Source organism: Lytechinus variegatus, chromosome 14 (genome assembly GCF_018143015.1).
Source record: "Lytechinus variegatus isolate NC3 chromosome 14, Lvar_3.0, whole genome shotgun sequence".
Classification (NCBI taxonomy): Eukaryota; Metazoa; Echinodermata; class Echinoidea; order Temnopleuroida; family Toxopneustidae; genus Lytechinus; species Lytechinus variegatus.
In genome coordinates, this window is record NC_054753.1 from 26,731,448 (window position 1) to 26,751,286 (window position 19,839).

Sequence of the window (19,839 nt, forward strand, 5' to 3'; positions counted from 1 at the left end):
ATTATATGGACTATGATCGAAGCATTATCATTGTATAATAGAATTATCTTACCAAACTCTAGATATGTCACTTTCATATATCTGTGTATTCTAAGTAGATGGAAACTAATTTGAATATTTATTATTCATTGTTAATTTTCAATATTTTAAAATCAATAAAGAATCAATCGGAACTACATATGAAAACATCAGTTGTCATATAATAAATAATATTTCAACAGATGCAAGCCTAGCTAGCCTGAAGCAGAAGCGTAGTTACCTAGCATCTCACATGGCGGAAGCAGACCAGGAACTGGCGACGGCGCTCTTCTCTCGGCGTGACAAGACTACGGTAGCTCTGAAAGAATCAAATAGGGAAGGAGACCACGTAAAGCAACGTAAGCTAGCTCGTATGGAGGCTCTACGACAGGCCCATGGAAGAGAGAATAATGGACTAACTAATACCTTAGTGGTGCGTAGACCGTATTCAAGATGTAATTTCCAACTACTGTTTAAAGCCTGTGTATAGCTTTGGTAAAGGGTCAATAATGTGATTGATAATCGAATATCATCTAATATGACAGTCTTACTGAAGCGTAGAGACCGTTAGATATTTTTCCAACTGCACTTCTCTGAGAAAATTTCAAATATTCAAATCTTGGATATATAGTGATCAAGTTAAATTTATCCTGTAAAACACATTTTCATTTCATATCCTCCACATCATAACTGTTATAGGGCATATCCATTCATATTAGCTAGCAATGAATTGGAATAGTGATAGGTGCATTTTGGTGGATTTACCAAAACTATACACAAGCTTTGAGGTTGTTCCCAGATGTACATGTAATAATTGCATCTGATTGATACACCTCTGTAAAAATGGCCCTATACACAAATGATGTCATGTGTACTTGTCATAACTTCTTGGTACTCTTGTTAAACATTTTCAGAAAATGTTGAGTTATGGTTGAAATAAAAGATTTGCAATGGTTGTATGTGCTGTTGTTTATTTGTTCGATTTCAATTAAATTTCACTTGTTGCTTCATCTATCACTCTTTATATTTTACAGATGAAAAAAGAAGAAAAGACACAGAGGATAAGAGATTTGAAGACAATAGAGTTATACAGGTAAGGAATAATATTTAAACAGCTTTCGCATTCGGTGAAAGAATGGAACCATCTATTCAACTCGGCTAACGTCTCGTTGAATAGAGCATCTTTCTTTCACCTCATGCGAAATCTCGCACCATTGCACTCATGCCTATTCGCTATTTGTATACTGTTATTCATATCTCCTCTCCAGGGAAAGGTCTAAGAAGGAAGGGATCATGAACATGTTACAGTCTGTCATCACAACGGAACACACCATCAACCCGGCCTTCGGAAGGGCGGAATTCTTTGAGTTTGTCCTAAAGAACCCATACAATGCTGCTCATACCATCTCTATACAGTGGGAACACTCAAGTCTTAGGTGAGTTGAAAGCCTATTTTAAGTTATGGAAAATCAACCAAAAGTGCCTTGTTTTTTTTTTGTATGTAACTTTGCATATTTTGGAAATGCTGTTATTTTTATTAGATTCTGATAGAATTCGTACTGTTTTCCCTTATCAATTTTAGTACTTTTTTCATGTCAGCCTTATTTAATGTTTTATTCATTTATTTTCATTATATTCTTATTTTATTGCTTGATAATGACTGATTTGTCCATTTATTTATTAGTGTATTATTTTGTTTTATTTATTTATTTATTTGTTATTTATCTATTGATTTTATTTCTTTTATTCTTTTATTTATTTATTTTATTGATTTTATTAATGCATGTACACAATGTTACAATACAAATAAGATATCACAGATTTATACACAGAATATATAAATGAACGACACAAAGAAGAACATGATGAACATACTAAGATGCTGCAACATAAACTTAATATTTGATTGGCTGTGAAACACCATTACACTAATTCTGTATCAGTTTGATGACAAGCTGCTTTTTTTCCTCATAAATCATCCAGTTGTCAAATAGGTCTTGACATCCCTAGGGTGATATATATTTTATTTTCATGGTTCCACGACAGTTGCTCCTGTGGCAATTGCTCCGTATGGAAATTTACAAATAAAGCCTAACACAAGACAGAGCTTTGAATTTTCCTCTTGTTTTTCTTTATCCGAACCTTCACGTGATTCTGAACTCGAGACCCTATCACAAAAAAAAAGGAAGCGCCGTGGTGTAGCGGTTCTGACTCTCGCCTTGTAATCAGAGGGTCGTGTGTTCGTATCCCACCATGGCCTAGCCCCCTTTGGCAAGGCGTCAATCCACACTTTGCCACTCTCACCCAGGTGCTAATTGGGTACCGGTAGAAAACAATCGTCATTGTGGTTGGTTTAGCAAGTGTGCGCCTAAAAGGCTGTTGAAATGCTATGAATCCAGTGACCAGGTAATAATAATTGCGAACCGCTTTGAACAGTCGTAGATTGATGAAGCGCTATATAAATGCCAATTATTATATACCTTGCCTTGTATCGTCAGAGAAATTAGCAGAGGGGCATCTCTTGTAAGACAAACTGTCTTACATGTAAATTTCCACGGTTATTTTCGTTTCATCTCTACAGTGTGATTACGAACCCCAACGAGTGGCGCCATTTCAAGACATTCTATGAGATATACAACACACCGGTAGAAGAGGGTCTGTTTGATGTCAGTCAGGGAGGATCGTCGACGGGGAAGGGTGACGTCCCGGGAGTCAAGGTGTTCCTACGACCCAAGGAGGAGGTCAATATACCTTTCAAGTTTCAGACTTTCGAGGCTGATGAGTCCATCACTTCAAACGTGAGTTTGGGGTTTAACAATAGGGAAGGTGGAGGGCGATATTCATGTTACATTGGAGGATGCATTAAGTGGCGAATGATGATGATGGTGATGATGATGGTGATATTGAGGATGATGATGGTTAGATCATGATGTTGTTGATATTGGTGGTGAGGATGAGAAGATGATGATGATGGTGAGATTGAGATGGTGATGATGATGATGATGATGATGATAATGATGATGATGATGTTGATGATAATGATGATGATGATTATGATTTTGATGATTATAATGATGATATTGATTATTATGATAGTGGTGATATTTATAGGGCTTTTATGGTAATAGTAATGCTGTCGCGAGGTAATTTCATGATGAATCTTGATGATGACAATGATGATGTTAATGCTGATTCTCAGCAGTGAAGGATGCTGATATCAATAAGAGGGATCGGGCAATGTTGATGAAAGTCACTCCAGTGAAGTGAATCCAACAAGAAGGCTAATAAAAGAAAGGATAAATTGCTAATTCGTCTACTGCCAACTCGTCCACTCACCAAATGGGCTACTTTCATTTGATCTAATGCCATTCCGTCCATCAACACTTTGTCTAACAACCATTTGGTCCATTAACCATGTGGTCCAATCATCACTTCGTCTAATCTTCACTACGCACTAATAAAAATCTGACGTATCCTAGAATAAATCAACTTTGGTACGCCAGGCTACGCGATCTGATATGAGAGTTTGTACATCATGTAACAAATTGTTTGTATCCCTTCACATGTATTAAATAAAATTTAAAGTCTGATCACTATTTTGTCTATGACCATTTCGTCTCAAAACCAGTTGGTCTAATGTCAATTTCATTTTCATTCATTTTGCACAATTAACACTTTGTCCAATTAGACCAAATGGTATATGGACCAACTGGTTATCACACAAAATAGCACTTGGACAGAATGTCCATTAGACCATGTGGATAGTGGATGAACTGATGGTAGAGTAGTAGACCAAATGATAGTAGACGAGTTGGCAATTGGACGTATTGAAAATAAACTGAAATAAATTATCACATCATGTCTTTGCCTTCTCACAGACACCATATGTCGGTCCAAGATCTCAATTCCAGCTACGAGGGAAGGATAACAAAATAAACTCATCTTTGGAATCACAGCTCATTAAAGTAAGTGATTGTTGATCTAGGGAGGTGTTTTACAAAGATTTAAATGACTTACAGTCGCACTTAAATGCCTTGTTGCGTGCATTATAAAAGGCATGACTGCATCGGTCAGATCATGCGATGAGGATGCGCGCTCTACATATTGATCGATAACATTGCCCATTTCATATCACGTATGCGTTGGCATTTAAGTGCAACTCTAAGTCATACTTAACTCTTTGTGAACCCCCCCCCCGTTTTTTCCTTCATAATCGCTTGAATCACATCCAAGATGAATTTGTAGGAGATCAAAGGTTAAAGCATGAGTCCTCTGACTTTTTCCGTAGACTCCATCTCAAGTTTGATTAAATTTTCTCTCTTTTTTGGCCAAGTCAAGAAAAGAAGTCCCAAAGTCTAAGCAAGTTCAATATCAACACTTCTTTAATTCATTTGTGAATTTTCCATTGGCATGAAATGTAGTTTTATGGGTATAACAAAGAAACTTTATTCTTGGCGTTGCCAGAATATGATCCGGTCTCATATGCCCATATTCATTTTAGTGGTCTAACGTCAACTGAAATTTCAAGAAATATGTTGGAAGTCCAGAGAGAAGGGAGTATTTCTCCTTTTCATGGTAACTTACAACCATATCAAAATACTTTAATGTTAATTTGGATAATAATCCGCATTTCATCGATGGAAGGAGGTGAAATATGAATTTCAAGCACGTTTTGGCAAAGGACTTTTTATCCTGATGGTTATGCATAAAACTGTTTTCGAAAAGCGGATCAAAATTATTCATAACGAAAGAAATGACTCACGCCTGCTTAATGTCAATTGGTATTTAATACAGTCTTCAAGTTCAGTACCTTATTTAAATATTTGTCTGGAATTGTTTCTTGTTTCAGGTGTACTTCAAAACTCAAGACAATAAGTCAATAGCCGTGCTATCCCTCAACGTAGACCCCCAACCTCACGTCATCGATCAAACATTCAGACTACAGCAGCCGGAACATTCCTTCCTCAGGAAGTCTATCCGTCTTCCAATGTTTAACCAATCCTCAGGTAATTTTGTTTATTCAGTTGCCAATTTGAGATTTACATTGTCTTAGTGATCTGATTTTCCAAACAGCAATATTTTCAGTTCAGTTCAGTTTATTTATTTTCCCATCAATATAAAAAACAATATACAATATGTACATGAGTAAAAATTAAGCAAAAAGAGAAAAAAGGAAAACTACTTAAAAGTTCATGAGAACTTGTGAGTTGTAGCTCCCAAACAATAACAAACAATACATATGAAGATCAAATGAAAAATAAACACACAGCATCAGCAATCACCAGCATACATACAAGGGGGGACAGTCAGGGGAAGTGTAAAATTAGGCAGAAAAAATTATTTTGAATATTCACTGATACACACATTTTCTAACTTGGCTTTAAATGAAGTTAATGTAGTTGAACTCTTGATAATATTAGAAAGATTGTTCCATATACGAGGGCCACGGTGCCTTAATGAATTAAGTAGAATTTGGGTTTTAACTTGAAGATAATGAAATTTATTTATTTCTTCTTTGTATTATCCTTGTCCAATTTTGTCTTGTATATTCAGTGAATAACAATATATAATTTTTGTCATGTGGCTCTGCATCGATGTATGGAATAAGAATGAAGCTCTAAAAACGCAGCTTAAAGCATTTTTAAAGTTCCCAGTTCGAGGTTGGATTGCTTAGTTTAATGAATGTATTCTTCTGAAATTCTGTGTACGAAGAAATATGTAAATATAGGATGTAAACTAGAATGCAATACAGATCAAACATAATCAAACTACAAAGGAAGAAATGATAGAATTAACTGGGTGAAATTGATGGAGATGGTGATTTTCCGTTTCTGAAAATCTGTAATTCTGTTTCAACTTGACCTAAAAATGGAAATTTCGTTTTGTCACTGAAAATGTACAAAGCAAAACCTGAATTCTGTTTTGCAAAGGTGAATTCCATTAATTTTTACATGAAAAGTATGAGAACCAAACAGAATTTCTGTTTTATTTATCGGTAAAATGGAAAATTTCTTTCTCTAAATTGATGAAGCATCTTTAAGCACTGGAACACTTAATGTTATTTAATTAGACTCAGTTACAGGAAAGTTGTGAAAACTTGCAAAACATACATTATCAAATCAATTTGACCATTGCTTGCAAATTTTGCTCAATTATCTGACCTCTAACCAATTACAAGCTTTGGTACATATTTTCATTGGTGAGCAAGACTTTGTGTTACTGAGCACAGATATGCTGGAATTTTTCATTGATGTACATATAAAAACTAATGCCCTTAACACAGAATGTTTTCTGTGCAGACAAATATTCTTTGATTTATTTCATGTTTACATTATGTTATGTTTATTTCCTGTTTACATGACACTGGCCTGAATTCCTAACAATGACAGTAATATGTTGCATTCTATTTTTCCCTCTTTTTCTTGTAATACACATAGGTGCTACATCTGTTACCAGTATCTATGTCAAGTGCAGTGATTCAAATGTCATATGTGATACCAAAAATACGGTAAGGTTCGGAAGTCAAAGTTCTTGCGTGTACATATATGTGAATGATAATAAATATGAATGCAAAGGCACCAAGTCCATTTTAATGTAAATGTTCAAGGCACATACTATTTGGTGACCTACAAATAAGTGTTCAGTTTTACTGTAAATCTGGATCTGTCCTGGGAGTGAATTCCAGAATGGAGTCTAAGCATGAACAAACGCTCTTTCCCCCATTTACAAGTATTGCATTTTTACATTATGTTAAATATTACATATGTTGTATACTTTTGAGCCACTTACCAAGGCATGACTTTCAAAGTATTTCCAAAAGACCAACTTCATGAAGCATCATGCCAACTCCTAATGTTTAAGAGCTTCTCAAGTTTTAGATTTATCATGAATAGGTTGTGGAAGGGCTTGTACCCCCCCCCATTCCCGGTCCCTTCCTTATTTACATATATTTATCCCTGTAGATGGTTTGTTTGCTTCAAATTCTGTTAATGATCACTAAAAAAACCCGGCAGTGATGCATGTTTTGATTTTTGTTTTTATGTTTTTTCCAACATAGCGTCCGGGAGAACCCTATGAAATCTTCATCAAAGCAGCTTGTGGTGCTTCGCCTGCTATCAAAAAGTTCTATCTTCTAATCTACTCGTAAGTAAACATGCTTTGTGTTCGCGTGAGTCACTCATAATTGTTATGAGAAGAATATTTGCGCACCCTTGAATTCAGGGTGCTGCATTGAACAATCCTTACATGTATCTTCAGTCCCCTAATTTTTTTTACCTAATTCAACATGTCATATCTGTTGTCCACAAATTAATGGTACTCAATATTGCTCAGTTTTAATGCTTCGCTATAGACAATGTGCATGTGACGTCATAATCTCAAAGCGCCCTCCCTCAGAGGATATAGCAATACGCATAAACAGAGTTGTCAGAGATGCGCCAGCTGCAGATCACCAACGCATGCAAGGCAATGGCTACAGCCTCTAAGATGGCGGTGCGATGTCAATGCATAAGGTCTATACACAGTATAACTTATGTGAATAAATATTATAAATCAATCCAGTGTGTGGAGGTGCCGTGGCCGAGTGGTTTAAGGCGCCTGGCTATACATGGAAAGTCCGGGGTTCGATCCCCGGGTGTGGCACCTATGCCCGTGAGCAAGGCATTTAAATCTACAGTGCTCTTTTATCCTGCTTTCATATAAACAGGCCTGTGAAATCTCCGCTATTTAGCGGAAATCCGCTATTTTCATTTTTAAGACCGATTTCAATTTCCGCTTTTTTCCTGTGTTCCATTTCCGTTTTTTCTTAGTCAAAATTCCGCTATTTTATCCAAAACGGCTGGAAAACAAGTCTAGGTAAATGGATGTGAGCAGAATGTGTGTGTTGTGAACTTTGGTTGTGAATATATATACACGTTACGGGGCCTTGTATTGAAACTGCTGCGGATCACACCGTGCACCGTTGCCGTTGTTGGCATACAAGCGCAAAGCAGCGGCTCAAATCGCGATATTTTGCGACTGGTAAATACGTCTGTAAGGATGATGACGTCATCCAAGATGGCAACTTACGTTGACCAACGAAAGGATCGAAGATGACGATGTTTCGATCATTATTTCAAAGGAATTAGCGGTAACTGCGGTCTAAGGTACAATATTTCTGAATTTTAAACATTTTTTCGTAAATATGGATGTGATTTCTTTTTCATAATGTGACATTTCATGTACAAAAAAACGATCGGAAAATCAGGTTTCCACTGTTAGATCCGGGGTTAGATCTAACTTTACTGCTAAAATACGTTGTCTGTACGTACGGGCCTCCAAGCTCTTCAGTCTATGTATTGGTGAGTGAGCCAACGCAGTTCAGCGGAACAACCAAAATACAGAGACTGAAGCTTTTGGTCTAGAATACACCGTGAATCGTGATGGGCAAATGCAGCGGCTTGGCGATAGTATAGTAAGGTAAATTTTAAGATTTTTTTTTTTTTTTTTTGAAACCCCACTCACAGGCCTGTATAAATGAAACTGCTATATGCATTATTGGTAACTAGGTGTGCACTTAAAAAAAAATCAACACAATATTTTAATCTTTTTTAGGAGCCAGTACTTAGCAAGACCTCTACAGACGTGGGAGTTCTACATCCACACTCTACAACGGGTGGATGTGACCTGTGTAGAAGGGCAGACGGCACATATTACACTGGTGCTAAAGGGTGCTAGCTCTACAAGACATGTGCAGTGCTTTACCTCGCATCCCGATGAAATCAAGGTATGTTGTGGGAGAGGTAGGGAAGTAGGGAGGGGGGGGTTAGAAGGGGGAGGTAAGACACCACTCATTAACCTGGTGCTAAAGGGTGCTAGCTCAACAAGACATGTGCAGTGCTTTACCTCGCATCCCGATGAAATCAAGGTATGTTGTGGGAGAGGTAGGGAAGTGGGGGGGGGGGGTTAGAAGGGGGAGGTAAGACACCACTCATTAACCTGGTGCTAAAGGGTGCTAGCTCTACAAGACATGTGCAGTGCTTTACCTCGCATCCTGATGAAATCAAGGTATGTTGTGGGAGAGGTAGGGAAGTAGGGGGGGGTTAGAAGGGGGAGGCAAGACACCACTCATTAACCTGGTGCTAAAGGGTGCTAGCTCTACAAGACATGTGCAGTGCTTTACCTCGCATCCTGATGAAATCAAGGTATGTTGTGGGAGAGAGGGAGGGGGGACAGAGAGGGGGAGGAAGAGGGAGGGGAGGGGGTAAGGACTTTATGAACACCACTCATTATCCTGGTGCTAAAGGGTGCTAGCTCAACAAGACATGTACAGTGCTTCACATCACATCCTTATAAAATTAAGGTATGACTTGGGAGACAGAGAAGGGGGGGGGGCTCAGACGGACTACATTACAAGCGAGCGAGACAAGTGCATTGTTGACATCACATTCTGATGAAATTAAGGTTTGTCATGGGAGAGAAAGATAGGGAAGGCGAGAGAGTGACCAAGAGATTGATGGGGGGAGCGGGATTGTTGGGTTTGGAGACAAACAACTGTCATTTACATTTTTCTTGAAAAAGGCGCCAGCTCAACAAAACAGGTGCAGTTCTTGACTTCCAGTCAGATGAGACTGGGAGATGAGATAACAACGAACTCCACTCTGACATCAAATTGGTATGATTTTTTTTTTCTAAATCTAACATTTTCTAAAGAGAACATTTGTTATTATGATTTGGCAGAAATATGTCAAAGAATAACCAACTCATGAATTTGCAAGAATAAATCAATGAAGGTTGGATAGCAAAGATACTTATACCAGCTTTTGAACTGGGGAAAATTAGTACATGCATTTACAAAGAAGGTAGTGGGGGCATTAAGATTTGTTTAAATTTCATAGTTTAAATCAATTTATTTATTTCCCATTTAGGTTGCCCCTGGTGATCCTTTCATGCTGCTCTCAAACTCGGTCCATGAACTCAACCTAGGAGTGCGCCCTCGTGTGAAAGGAAACAAGTTCATGTTCATCAATGTTGTTGGTATCCTTTCCAATGGGGCGTTGACCTTTTGAAGAAAGAAAAATAGTCAATGTTTGTTTAAAAATATATATTTTCCTTGTTTGCTTTGATTAATCCTATGGATACTTACAGTTAATGACATGATTTTGCTTGCTTGCTATGAATTTTTGAACTATTGTTAGTTTCTAGTTGTTTTACAACGTCTAGCTAGTAGCAACAAATCAGTAAATTGTGTTTGTTCCGGGGTATAAAGTTGTTTGAAATAGTAATGTTTATCATCCTTTAGAATCATTTGCCATTATTTATGGTTCTAGTTGGATGAAAATTACTCATTTATTTAATGAAAGTGTCTATGAAACAATGTTCGATCATGTATTGATAGCACAAGTACAGTGTAACATTTCCAACTTTCTGAGGAAAGGAGGTGCTGTGGCTGGGTGGTCCAAGGTGCCAGACTACACGCAGGTCTGGGGTTCAATTTCCATAATGGCACTTATGCCCTCGAGCAGTGCTAGGAACTGCATCTACATAGATGCTCTTACGTTGTACTTCAAATAAATGAAAATGCAACAGGCATGGTTAATACATACATATGCATTTGTCGAAAATGATAAAGAGTTGATTGATTGTCTGGCAGTGTCAGACCAAGATGTGGTTCCTGCCTAAAATCCAATGCATTTCTGGGTCTTCTCTTACAAAGAGTTATATCATGATTGATCCAGTCATCCTCAACTATGGAAATCCAATGATGGCACTTTTTTCAAACAGGAAATTGATACAACGTCCCTTTGTGAATAAAGGACAATGATGCGCATATGAATATACATCATATTCAGAAAACATTTTTTTTTTGGAGTGGGCTTGACCTTTAAACATTGCCTTTGAGTTACATGATCTATTGCAGATTCGGAAGAATTGTCTGCCATTCGCTCTAAGCTAGCAGCAATCCGCGCCAGAAGCATTATTCTGCTTCTTGAGCAAGTCAATGTGCTGAGAGTCAAGGATCACCGGCTGTTTGGATGCAGTTAGATTGGGGAGTTTTGATGTTTCCTGTGGTGACAGTTTGCTTGTTGATGACTTGATTTGATTCATATATACACATCATTGTCAACATTACATTACATTTGCATTGGTAAAATCATTCATATTACATATATACATGTATATATACACACACATGAGTCTATCATCATAAGCTTTAAGAGCTTGAAAGTAATGTCCAAAAAAGAAAAATACATGAATTATACAATGGCTAAAAGATCACAATCAATGATGCGAGCGTAAAATTAAAGGAGAGCTAGAGAGAAAGAGCTTGACTTATAAACATTGCCTTTAAGTTGCACAAATCTATTGCAGATTCAGAAGAATTGTCTGCCATTCGCTCTAAGCTAACGGCAATCTGCTCCAGAAGCATATTCTGCTTCTTGAGCAAGATTGTTGTGCTGAGAGTCAAGGATTACCAGCTGTTGTGATGCATGTAGATTAGGGAGTTTTGATATTTCCTGTGGTGGCAGTTGTCTTGTTCATGACTTGATTTGATTTGATTCATATATACACATCATTGTCAACATTACATTACATTTGCATTGGTAAAATCATTCATATTACATGTACACATGTATATATACACACACACATGAGTCTATCATCATAAGCTTTAAGAGCTTGAGAGCAATGTCCAAAAATGAAAAATACATGAATTATTATTATACAATGGCTAAAAGATCACAATCAATGATGCGAGCGTAAAATTAAAGGAGAGCTAGAGAGAAAGAGCTTGACTTAAAAACATTGCCTTTAAGTTGCACAAATCTATTGCAGATTCAGAAGAATCGCTCTAAGCTAACGGCAATCTGCTCCAGAAGCATATTTTGCTTCTTGAGCAAGATTGTTGTGCTGATAGTCAAGGATTACCAGCTGTTGGGATGCAGTTAGATTAGGGGGTTTTGATATTTCTTGTGGTGGCAGTTGGCTTGTTCATGACTTGATTTGATTCACATATACACGTCATTGTCAACATTAAATGACATTTGCATTGGTATATACAAGAGTGGATCATCATAGCTTAAAAGCTTGAGAGCGATGACCAAAAAAAAAAAAATACATACATAGATTATACAATGGCTTCAAGATTACAATCAATGATGCGAACTTCATATTAAAGGAGAGCTAGAGTGAGGGATGATGAGAAACAGAGGCGAAGAGAGAGAACTGAAAAGTGGGAGAGAAACATGAAGAGAGGTCTATTTCCATGTATATAAAATACAAGACATGTTCTGAAGACGAAGACTTTGCTTGGGGCTCGGTACTTGTTTTTGGCTTGTTGATGGCTTGCGGATGGCTTGGGGCTTATTGATTGTAGTTGGCTTGTTGTCGTCTTCATCTGGCTTGGTGTTTGTTTGGTTTGATGTCATGCCCCAAAGATTGTTGAAAGCTGAGCAGTCCTCTGGGCCTGTTGTTTTCTTCATGTGGCTTGGTGTTAGCATTTGGGTTGAAGTCATGCTCCACAGAATGTTAAAGGCTGAGCTGTCCTCCTCTGTGTTCTGAAAGGGTAGAATTACAGAATATCAATTTGGTGTAATGCCCTTGGCTGTTGTAATGCCATCATCTGATCGTGTTTGTCCTTCGCTGGCAAAGACAACAACTTCTAAAATTCCTGTGTGTTCGGAGATGGCTAAATTAAACCAATCTTCACCCGAAAAAGAATGTTGCAGTGTGGGCAAGCAAAAGTCGGCATTGGGGCAGGCACAGCGATGGTGCTTGCTTTGTATTTTCAGCGTTTTTGTTCTTGCTTGTCCGCACGTCTTGACTCGTAGCCCGACACACCAGCCTTAACCATGGTGCGCCAGGCAGAACGGTCCTCAGCTAGCTCCTCCCAGGATTTATGCCACAGTGCTTCAGGGAATCATCTATGTGCAGCAGCGATGTCAGTTTTTTTACATTCAACTATAAGACATTATTTTCTTTTAAAATTTATCCTTGAATGTGAAATTGAGTTATCCAAGGCCACCAAGTATCATGGCAGTTGATATCTTGTTTAACTGGCCTCAGTGTCCTACTTTTACCCTTGTAAATTGATAAATGGGCCATAACTACCACAATTTCCAGTCCTCTTTCCCAATTGTTTGGGTTTTTTTTCTCGTCTTTTTTTTTACATTAGAGGTAGGCTATAAATGGGTGATACATGTAATTCAAAACCAAGTTTACATACCTCATTTGCAGCAGATTTTTAACCTTATCAATATGACACTTCTTTCAAGAAAATCATTTGAAAAATTGGACAGTGTGCCCCCCCCAAAAAAAAATTTGATGGGGCATGGCCTAAAAGTGCTCAGTCATCATCAGTTGATAACAGAAAAAGTCCTAATTTTAATTTGAATGCCTGTAGAGCTGATTCAAGTGTCTGTTTCTATGTTTACTAGTTTGATAAAACTATTAGCATTGTCAAAAATGCTTAGAATATTCTAACAAGTATTGCATGACATTGAACAAAAATCAGTCATCTTACTTACTTGGGATGAGCTAAATCCAGCCTCTTCCTTAGGGCCCAGTACACCATCCTTTGCCTCTCGGGCTATGGACTCAAGCACCTTTTCGTGTAATGGATCGACTGCATGTTCTTCTCCTCCTACATAATGATAATAAAATAATAGATACACTTGGTGAAACATAATGACAGAAAATCTTATGCAACATGTCAGTAGTACCCCATCCTTTGCCTCTCGGATTATGGCCTCCAGGACCATTTCGTGTAATGGGTCGACTGCATGTTCTTCTCCTACATAATGATAAGAAAAAAATAGATACACTTGGTGAAACATTGTGACAGAACTTCTGCCTCATGCAAAATCTTGCACAATATGTCTGTAGATTTCCTTTTTGCAAACTGAAAATATATTTACCTGTTTTCATTTTAACAGCTTTATAACGGAGTGCAGCCATTTTGAGCATGCTCCATTTGCTCTGTAGCTTGGCTGAAGATCTAATGAAGCCGTGCATTCTAAGGAGTTCTGCCCCCTTCTCCCACGTTTTGTGACGAAGTTCTTGAACCTGAAAAGAAGTGTTATCTATTCCAATTTCTTCTGCCTCCTGCAAAATCATGCACAATATGTGTGTAGATTCACATTTTGTAAACTGAAAATTCTGTAGTCACAACAAGCATATATTTACCTGTTTCCATTCTTGCAGCTTTATAGCGCAGTGCTGCCATTTTAAGCATACTTCATTTTCTCTGCTCTTTGATTGAGGATCGTATGTACCCATGCAGAGGGTTTTTTTTACGAAGTTCTTGAACCTGAAAATTCTGTTGTCACAACAAGCATATATTTACATGTGAATAAACATATTCAGATACCTTTTTTTTGAGTGGGCTTGACCTTTGAACAGTGCGTCTTACACAAATCTATTGCAGATTGAGAAGAATTGTCTGCCATTCGCTCTAAGCTAACATCAATCCGCTCCAGAAGCATCGTTCTGCTTCTTGAACAAATCATTGCACTGAGAGTCATGGATCACCGGCTGTTGGGATGCAGTTAGAGTTGGGAGTTTTGATGTTTCTTGTGGTGACAGTTGGCCTGTTGATGACTTGATTTGATTTTGTTCATATATATACACACATCATTGTCAACATTACATAACATTTGCATTAATATATCATTCATATTATATATGTATACATAAGTGGATCATCCTAAGCTTTAAGAGCTTGAGAGCGATGTCCAAAAAAGAAAATAAGTGTTATTTATTCAAATTTCTTCTTCCTCATGAAAAATCTTGCGCAACATGTCAGTAGATTTACTCTTTGCAAACTGACAATTCCGTAGTCACAACAAGCAGATATTGACCTGTTTTCTATCAGTCTTGTGACTAAGCGCTGCCATTCTCAATGTACTCCATTTTCTCTTTATTTTGCTAGAGGATCTTATCAAACCATGCATCCTGAGGAGCTCTGCCGCCTTCTCCCAGGTTCTTTGGTGCAGCTCTTGATCCTGAAAATAAGTGTTAACCATTCCAATTTAAGTTTGGTGTGTGGTTCATTTAATCATCAGTTTTATGCAAATGGGGCACAGTTACAAGTTCAATTCTAAACGAGAATGTCCCTTGACTGCATCTGAAATGTACAAATGTCATTGGTGCTGTTAAGGGACCCTTCTTAGTGCTGGTCACTATTTCACATCAATACCCCAAAAAAATGTTAGGCAGAGTTAGTTGTCTTCAAGTCGAAAGTGAATAACAACCGGCCATTAGAAAATCTTTGAAAAAAAAGTAGCTATGGACAAAATGTGTGATAATGAAGTGTAGATTAGACCTAGTACTTACTTATGGCCGTCACTGCTACTGGAGCATAGGACATTGACGACAGTGCGCCAGGGTCTTCGGTCCTGGGCTGCGTTCACTACGGTTTGCCACCCTATTCTAAGCTCTTTGTAATTGGCATCAGGATCCCTTCTCCAGGTACATGTATTCCTGGGTCTGCCGCGATGCCGCTTCTCCTGAGGATTCCAGGTTAGGGCCTGCTTTGTTATGTTGTTGTTTGATTTCCTCAGTGTGTGGCCAAGCCACCCCCATCTTCTTCTCAGGATCTCTTCTTTCATTGGTCTTTGATTTGTTTGTTGCCAGAGATCTGTGTTGGAGATTGTCTCTGGCCAATGAATCCTGTGAATCTCCTCAGACATCTGTTGACAATCTTGTGCAGAATAGCTTTGGTGTTCCTCCAAGTTTCTGCACCATAGGGCAATACAGACTTGACATTTGTGTTGAATAGATTAAACCTAGTACGTAGCCTTGATTTAGGACTGCTTCCAAAAATCAGCGATTGGTGACGATATCAAAGATAGATAGATCTAGACCAGGCTTAGTATTGTGCGTCATCTTTTAAGTTCAATTCAATGGTTTCAAGTTCAATTTTATCTCATGAAGGGTTTGGAAAAGATGGGTTTTAGCGAGTTTTGTGATATTCTCTTCTTGGGTAGGCCTAGATCAGGATCTAATGATCTTTAGAATATCCACCCACAAATTAGAGAAGGACGTTCTGTTCAAACATTCAAGTTGTCAGGTTTTATCGTCTAGAAACAAAGTACAAAAGCAAGCTTTTTGTCACCATATTATGCAGGAATTGCATCATATTTGGTCTTTCAGGATTGTCAGACACCGAGACTCCTGACTAAGATTGGCGGTGTTGTGTTGCTAATAGCAGCCGGAGAGTATCTGAGCAATCATTGCTCAAAATATACCTTGATTTCATCAGATTTTGAAGCAGCCGGGATGAATACGAAGCAGTAAACCTTTTCTTTAAAACTCTTCACGGCCCTGGAAAAAGTAAAAAAAATTGCCAAGATTACGTCATTGGGCTCATTCATTACTCTTCATTTGATGTCATGACGTTTAAATCACATCATAACTTGACATAGCTCAAAACAATACATATAAATATTTTCATGCTACAGAATTTATGTCAACGACATAAGCTGTGTTTGATTTTATGTCATGATCAAGGTATAAGTCATCATGACAAATTTTTATGTAATAGGGCCCTGGAGCATTATGACATAATGATAATGGAGGGTGGTGCTGGATGATGTCCCAGTTTTATCCTTAACATCAATCATTTGTGTTCAGACATAGAGTACCATGTCTTGGTTAGATCTTGGTTGGTTTCAGTGATATGCAGAGCGCCATACATCACCAAGTCATTCGAGCTTCAGCTACCGGTAGGAGGAGGCAAAGGATCAAATAAGGTACATTAGAGGGGTTTTAATGTGGATGATGATGATGATGATGTGGAAGATTATGATAAGATTAGCAGGTGAAGGAAGATGGTAGGTGATGGTGGCTGTGATGATGATGGTGGTGGTGGTGGTGATGATAATGAAGGTGTGTGCCTGGACTATGATGGTGGTGGTAATGATGGTGATGATCATGACAATGGTGGTGGTGATGATGATGTTGATGATGATGATTATGTTGATGGTTATAATCATGATGATGGTGGTGGTGATGATGATGGGGTTGGTGATGATGATGATGGTGACGATAATGGTGATGATGAGGATGATGATGGTGATTGTGATGATGTTGGTGGTTATAATCATGATGATGTCGGTGGTTGTTGTTGTGGTAGTGATGGTGGTGATGATGATGGTTGTGATGATGATGATGATTTTGGTGATGGTGGTGATTATGGTGATGATGGTGTTGGACTGTTGGTGTTGATGATGTTTTGATGATGATGATGGTGGTGGTGGTGGTAATGTATGTGGTGCAAGTAATGGTGGATGGGGGTTGTGATGATGAATTTAGTAGTGGGGTGACAATGATGAAGGCGATGAGGATGATGACAATGATGATAGTAGTGATGGTGTTGATGAGGAAGGGAGTGATTATGATGATGTTGATGCCGCTTCTACATGGATGGTGGTGGTAGTGGTGGTTTTGATATACTGTAGATGATGTTTGGACTTGTTACCCATAATATATGTCTGTTGAGAGAAAACTAACAACTTGTATCTAAACAAATGAAAAAAATTTTGCCTTGAAATGAAACAATATTAATCTTACATATCCAACCCTCCCACTTTTTTCCGATCTACAGCGTATCAGCTACACCAACCGTTATCCTCAGAGGAGAGTCTTTTTCATCAGATGCAATAGAGATGACTTACTCCAGTTCAAGGAAACAAGAATAGAGGTACATCTGAATAAGCCCTTCAATCTAGTACAGTGTATATAAGGGAGGACGATGCAAAATCTATGCTATAACTAAAGACTTTTGAAGTTATGAGTTATTGTACAAGATTCATTTTTATTCAGATAATTTTGACACATGATGGTAATTTACTAGTTTATGTTCATGTTTTTTTTAAATATTCATGTTTTTTTATCCTATTTACAGCATAACTATATAACTGCTATTTGTGTTCATCCTATAAAAATATAATCAAATAATAATAATAATGATAACAACAATAATAATGATGATAATAATGATAATGTGATAATAATAATAGATTAGATTTGTAATGTCCCAAATCCACTCTGCAGCAGGAGTGCTGAAGTGAGCTGAATAATTATTGTAATCAATGAAAAATATGTGAATTAGTGATTCATGATATATATACAGAACCTACTTTTGAGTTAAAATTGTTTAGGTTTGAAAAGTTTTGTTCTTCTTTTTTTGTCTGCAGATTGGTGGAGGAGAGGCCTGTCCGCTTGGACTTCGCTTTGCACCTTGCCATCAACCTGGAACCGCTGAGATCCTCATCTTCATTAATAATGAGGATGACAAGAATGAAGAGACATTCCAGGTCACTGCTATCTATTCATGACACCCTGCTGACCTTTGAACTCTGTTTTTGACCTTAGCCTACCTGCTTGGACTTTTGCTCTAACTTTGCCATCAACCTGGCATCGCAAAGATCCTTATCTTCATTAATAATGAGGATGACAAGAATAAAGAAGATATTCCAGGTCACTGCTATTTATTTATGACACCCTGTCGATGTCTGAACTCTGTTGAACTTTGACCTTAGCCTACCTGCTTGGACTTCGCTTTGCACCTTGCTAGCAACTTGGTACTGCAGAGATGCTTATCTTCATCAACAATGAGGATGACAATAATAAAGAGACTTTGCAGGTCACTGCTATTCATTCATGACACCCTGTCGACCACTGACCTCTGCTGAACTTTGACCTTAGCCTACCTGCTTGGACTTCCCTTTGCACCTTGTCAGCATCGTGGTACTGCAGAGATGCTTATCTTCACCAACAATGAGGATGACATTCCAGGTCACTAATATTCATTCATGACACCCTGCTGACCTCTGCTGAACTTTGACCTTAGCCTACCTGCTTGGACTTCCCTTTGCACCTTGTCAGCATCGTGGTACTGCAGAGATGCCCATCTTCATCAGCAATGAGGATGACAAGAACTGAGAGTCATTCCAGGATCATGACCTCCACCCATCACCTCCCCCACCTCTCCATTCGTTGATGGGTCAGGTGGTATCCCATAGCATTGTGTATTGCATTCCTGGCTAATTGATTTTTTTTTGCACACCTAAAAGAAAATATAAATATGACTACTTTACCAAATAATCAAAATCACCTTGATTTGTACAAGCCGAGATCAGTCTGGTCTGCTTCTTTTCAGGTACTTTTTTTTCTTTTTTTTCTTCATATGCATTTATCATATGCAGTATGAAATTACGTTATACAAATTACATTATCACCTTGTGAATAACATGTACCAAAAGTATTTATAATCATTACACATTTTGATTGCACATTTGAGAAAAGGCTCAATATATTCTAGTACACGTACAGTGTATGCCAGCTATGTAAATTTTAGGATTGATAGTAACTCTTTTTGAAGCTTGAGATTTTCCTTCCAAGGCATGAAATCTTCCATTCTGGGGAGATCAGCTTCAATAGTGGAGGAGCCGTGGTGTAGTGGTTCTGACTCTCGCCTTGTAAACATAGGGCCGTGTGTTCGAAGACCACCGTGGTCTCGCGTCCTTTGGCAAGGCGTTAATCCACACTTTGCCACTCTCGACTCAGGTGCTAAATGGGTACCCGGTAAGATGTGAAAGTCATTGTAGCTTGTCCAGTATTGTGTGCGCCTCACAGGCGACTGACTGGAATACTCCCCAGGGAGTGGAGGATGTGCACACATTGTGTGCGGGAAATGACTGATTGAATCCAATGACCGGGGTAATAATATATCTGTGAAGCGCTTAGACACGTCGTTCCGATGTATTAAGCGCTATATAAAAGCGGATTATTATTATTATTAGGTATTCCAGTCTCAAAAAATGATAACAGTTTTGATAC

General features: G+C 38.1%; 1 protein-coding gene across 3 annotated transcripts in view; it reads left to right on the plus strand.

The window, feature by feature from the left end:
* Nucleotides 1-19,261, plus strand: part of LOC121427208 (nephrocystin-4-like) — a 64,666-nt gene extending 45,405 nt beyond the window's left edge. For all 3 annotated transcript variants that reach the window (XM_041623486.1, XM_041623484.1, XM_041623485.1), the window contains 13 exons: nt 222-451; nt 1,053-1,111; nt 1,287-1,454; nt 2,600-2,816; nt 3,897-3,983; nt 4,868-5,024; nt 6,456-6,526; nt 7,076-7,161; nt 8,611-8,782; nt 9,924-10,032; nt 16,630-16,748; nt 17,603-17,698; nt 18,195-19,261. In XM_041623486.1, the coding sequence (XP_041479420.1) occupies nt 222-451; nt 1,053-1,111; nt 1,287-1,454; nt 2,600-2,816; nt 3,897-3,983; nt 4,868-5,024; nt 6,456-6,526; nt 7,076-7,161; nt 8,611-8,782; nt 9,924-10,032; nt 16,630-16,748; nt 17,603-17,698; nt 18,195-18,335 (1,712 nt within the window). In that variant the 3' untranslated portion in view covers nt 18,336-19,261. The remainder of the gene's footprint in view (nt 1-221; nt 452-1,052; nt 1,112-1,286; nt 1,455-2,599; nt 2,817-3,896; nt 3,984-4,867; nt 5,025-6,455; nt 6,527-7,075; nt 7,162-8,610; nt 8,783-9,923; nt 10,033-16,629; nt 16,749-17,602; nt 17,699-18,194) is intronic.
* The last annotated feature ends 578 nt before the right edge of the window (nt 19,262-19,839 follow it).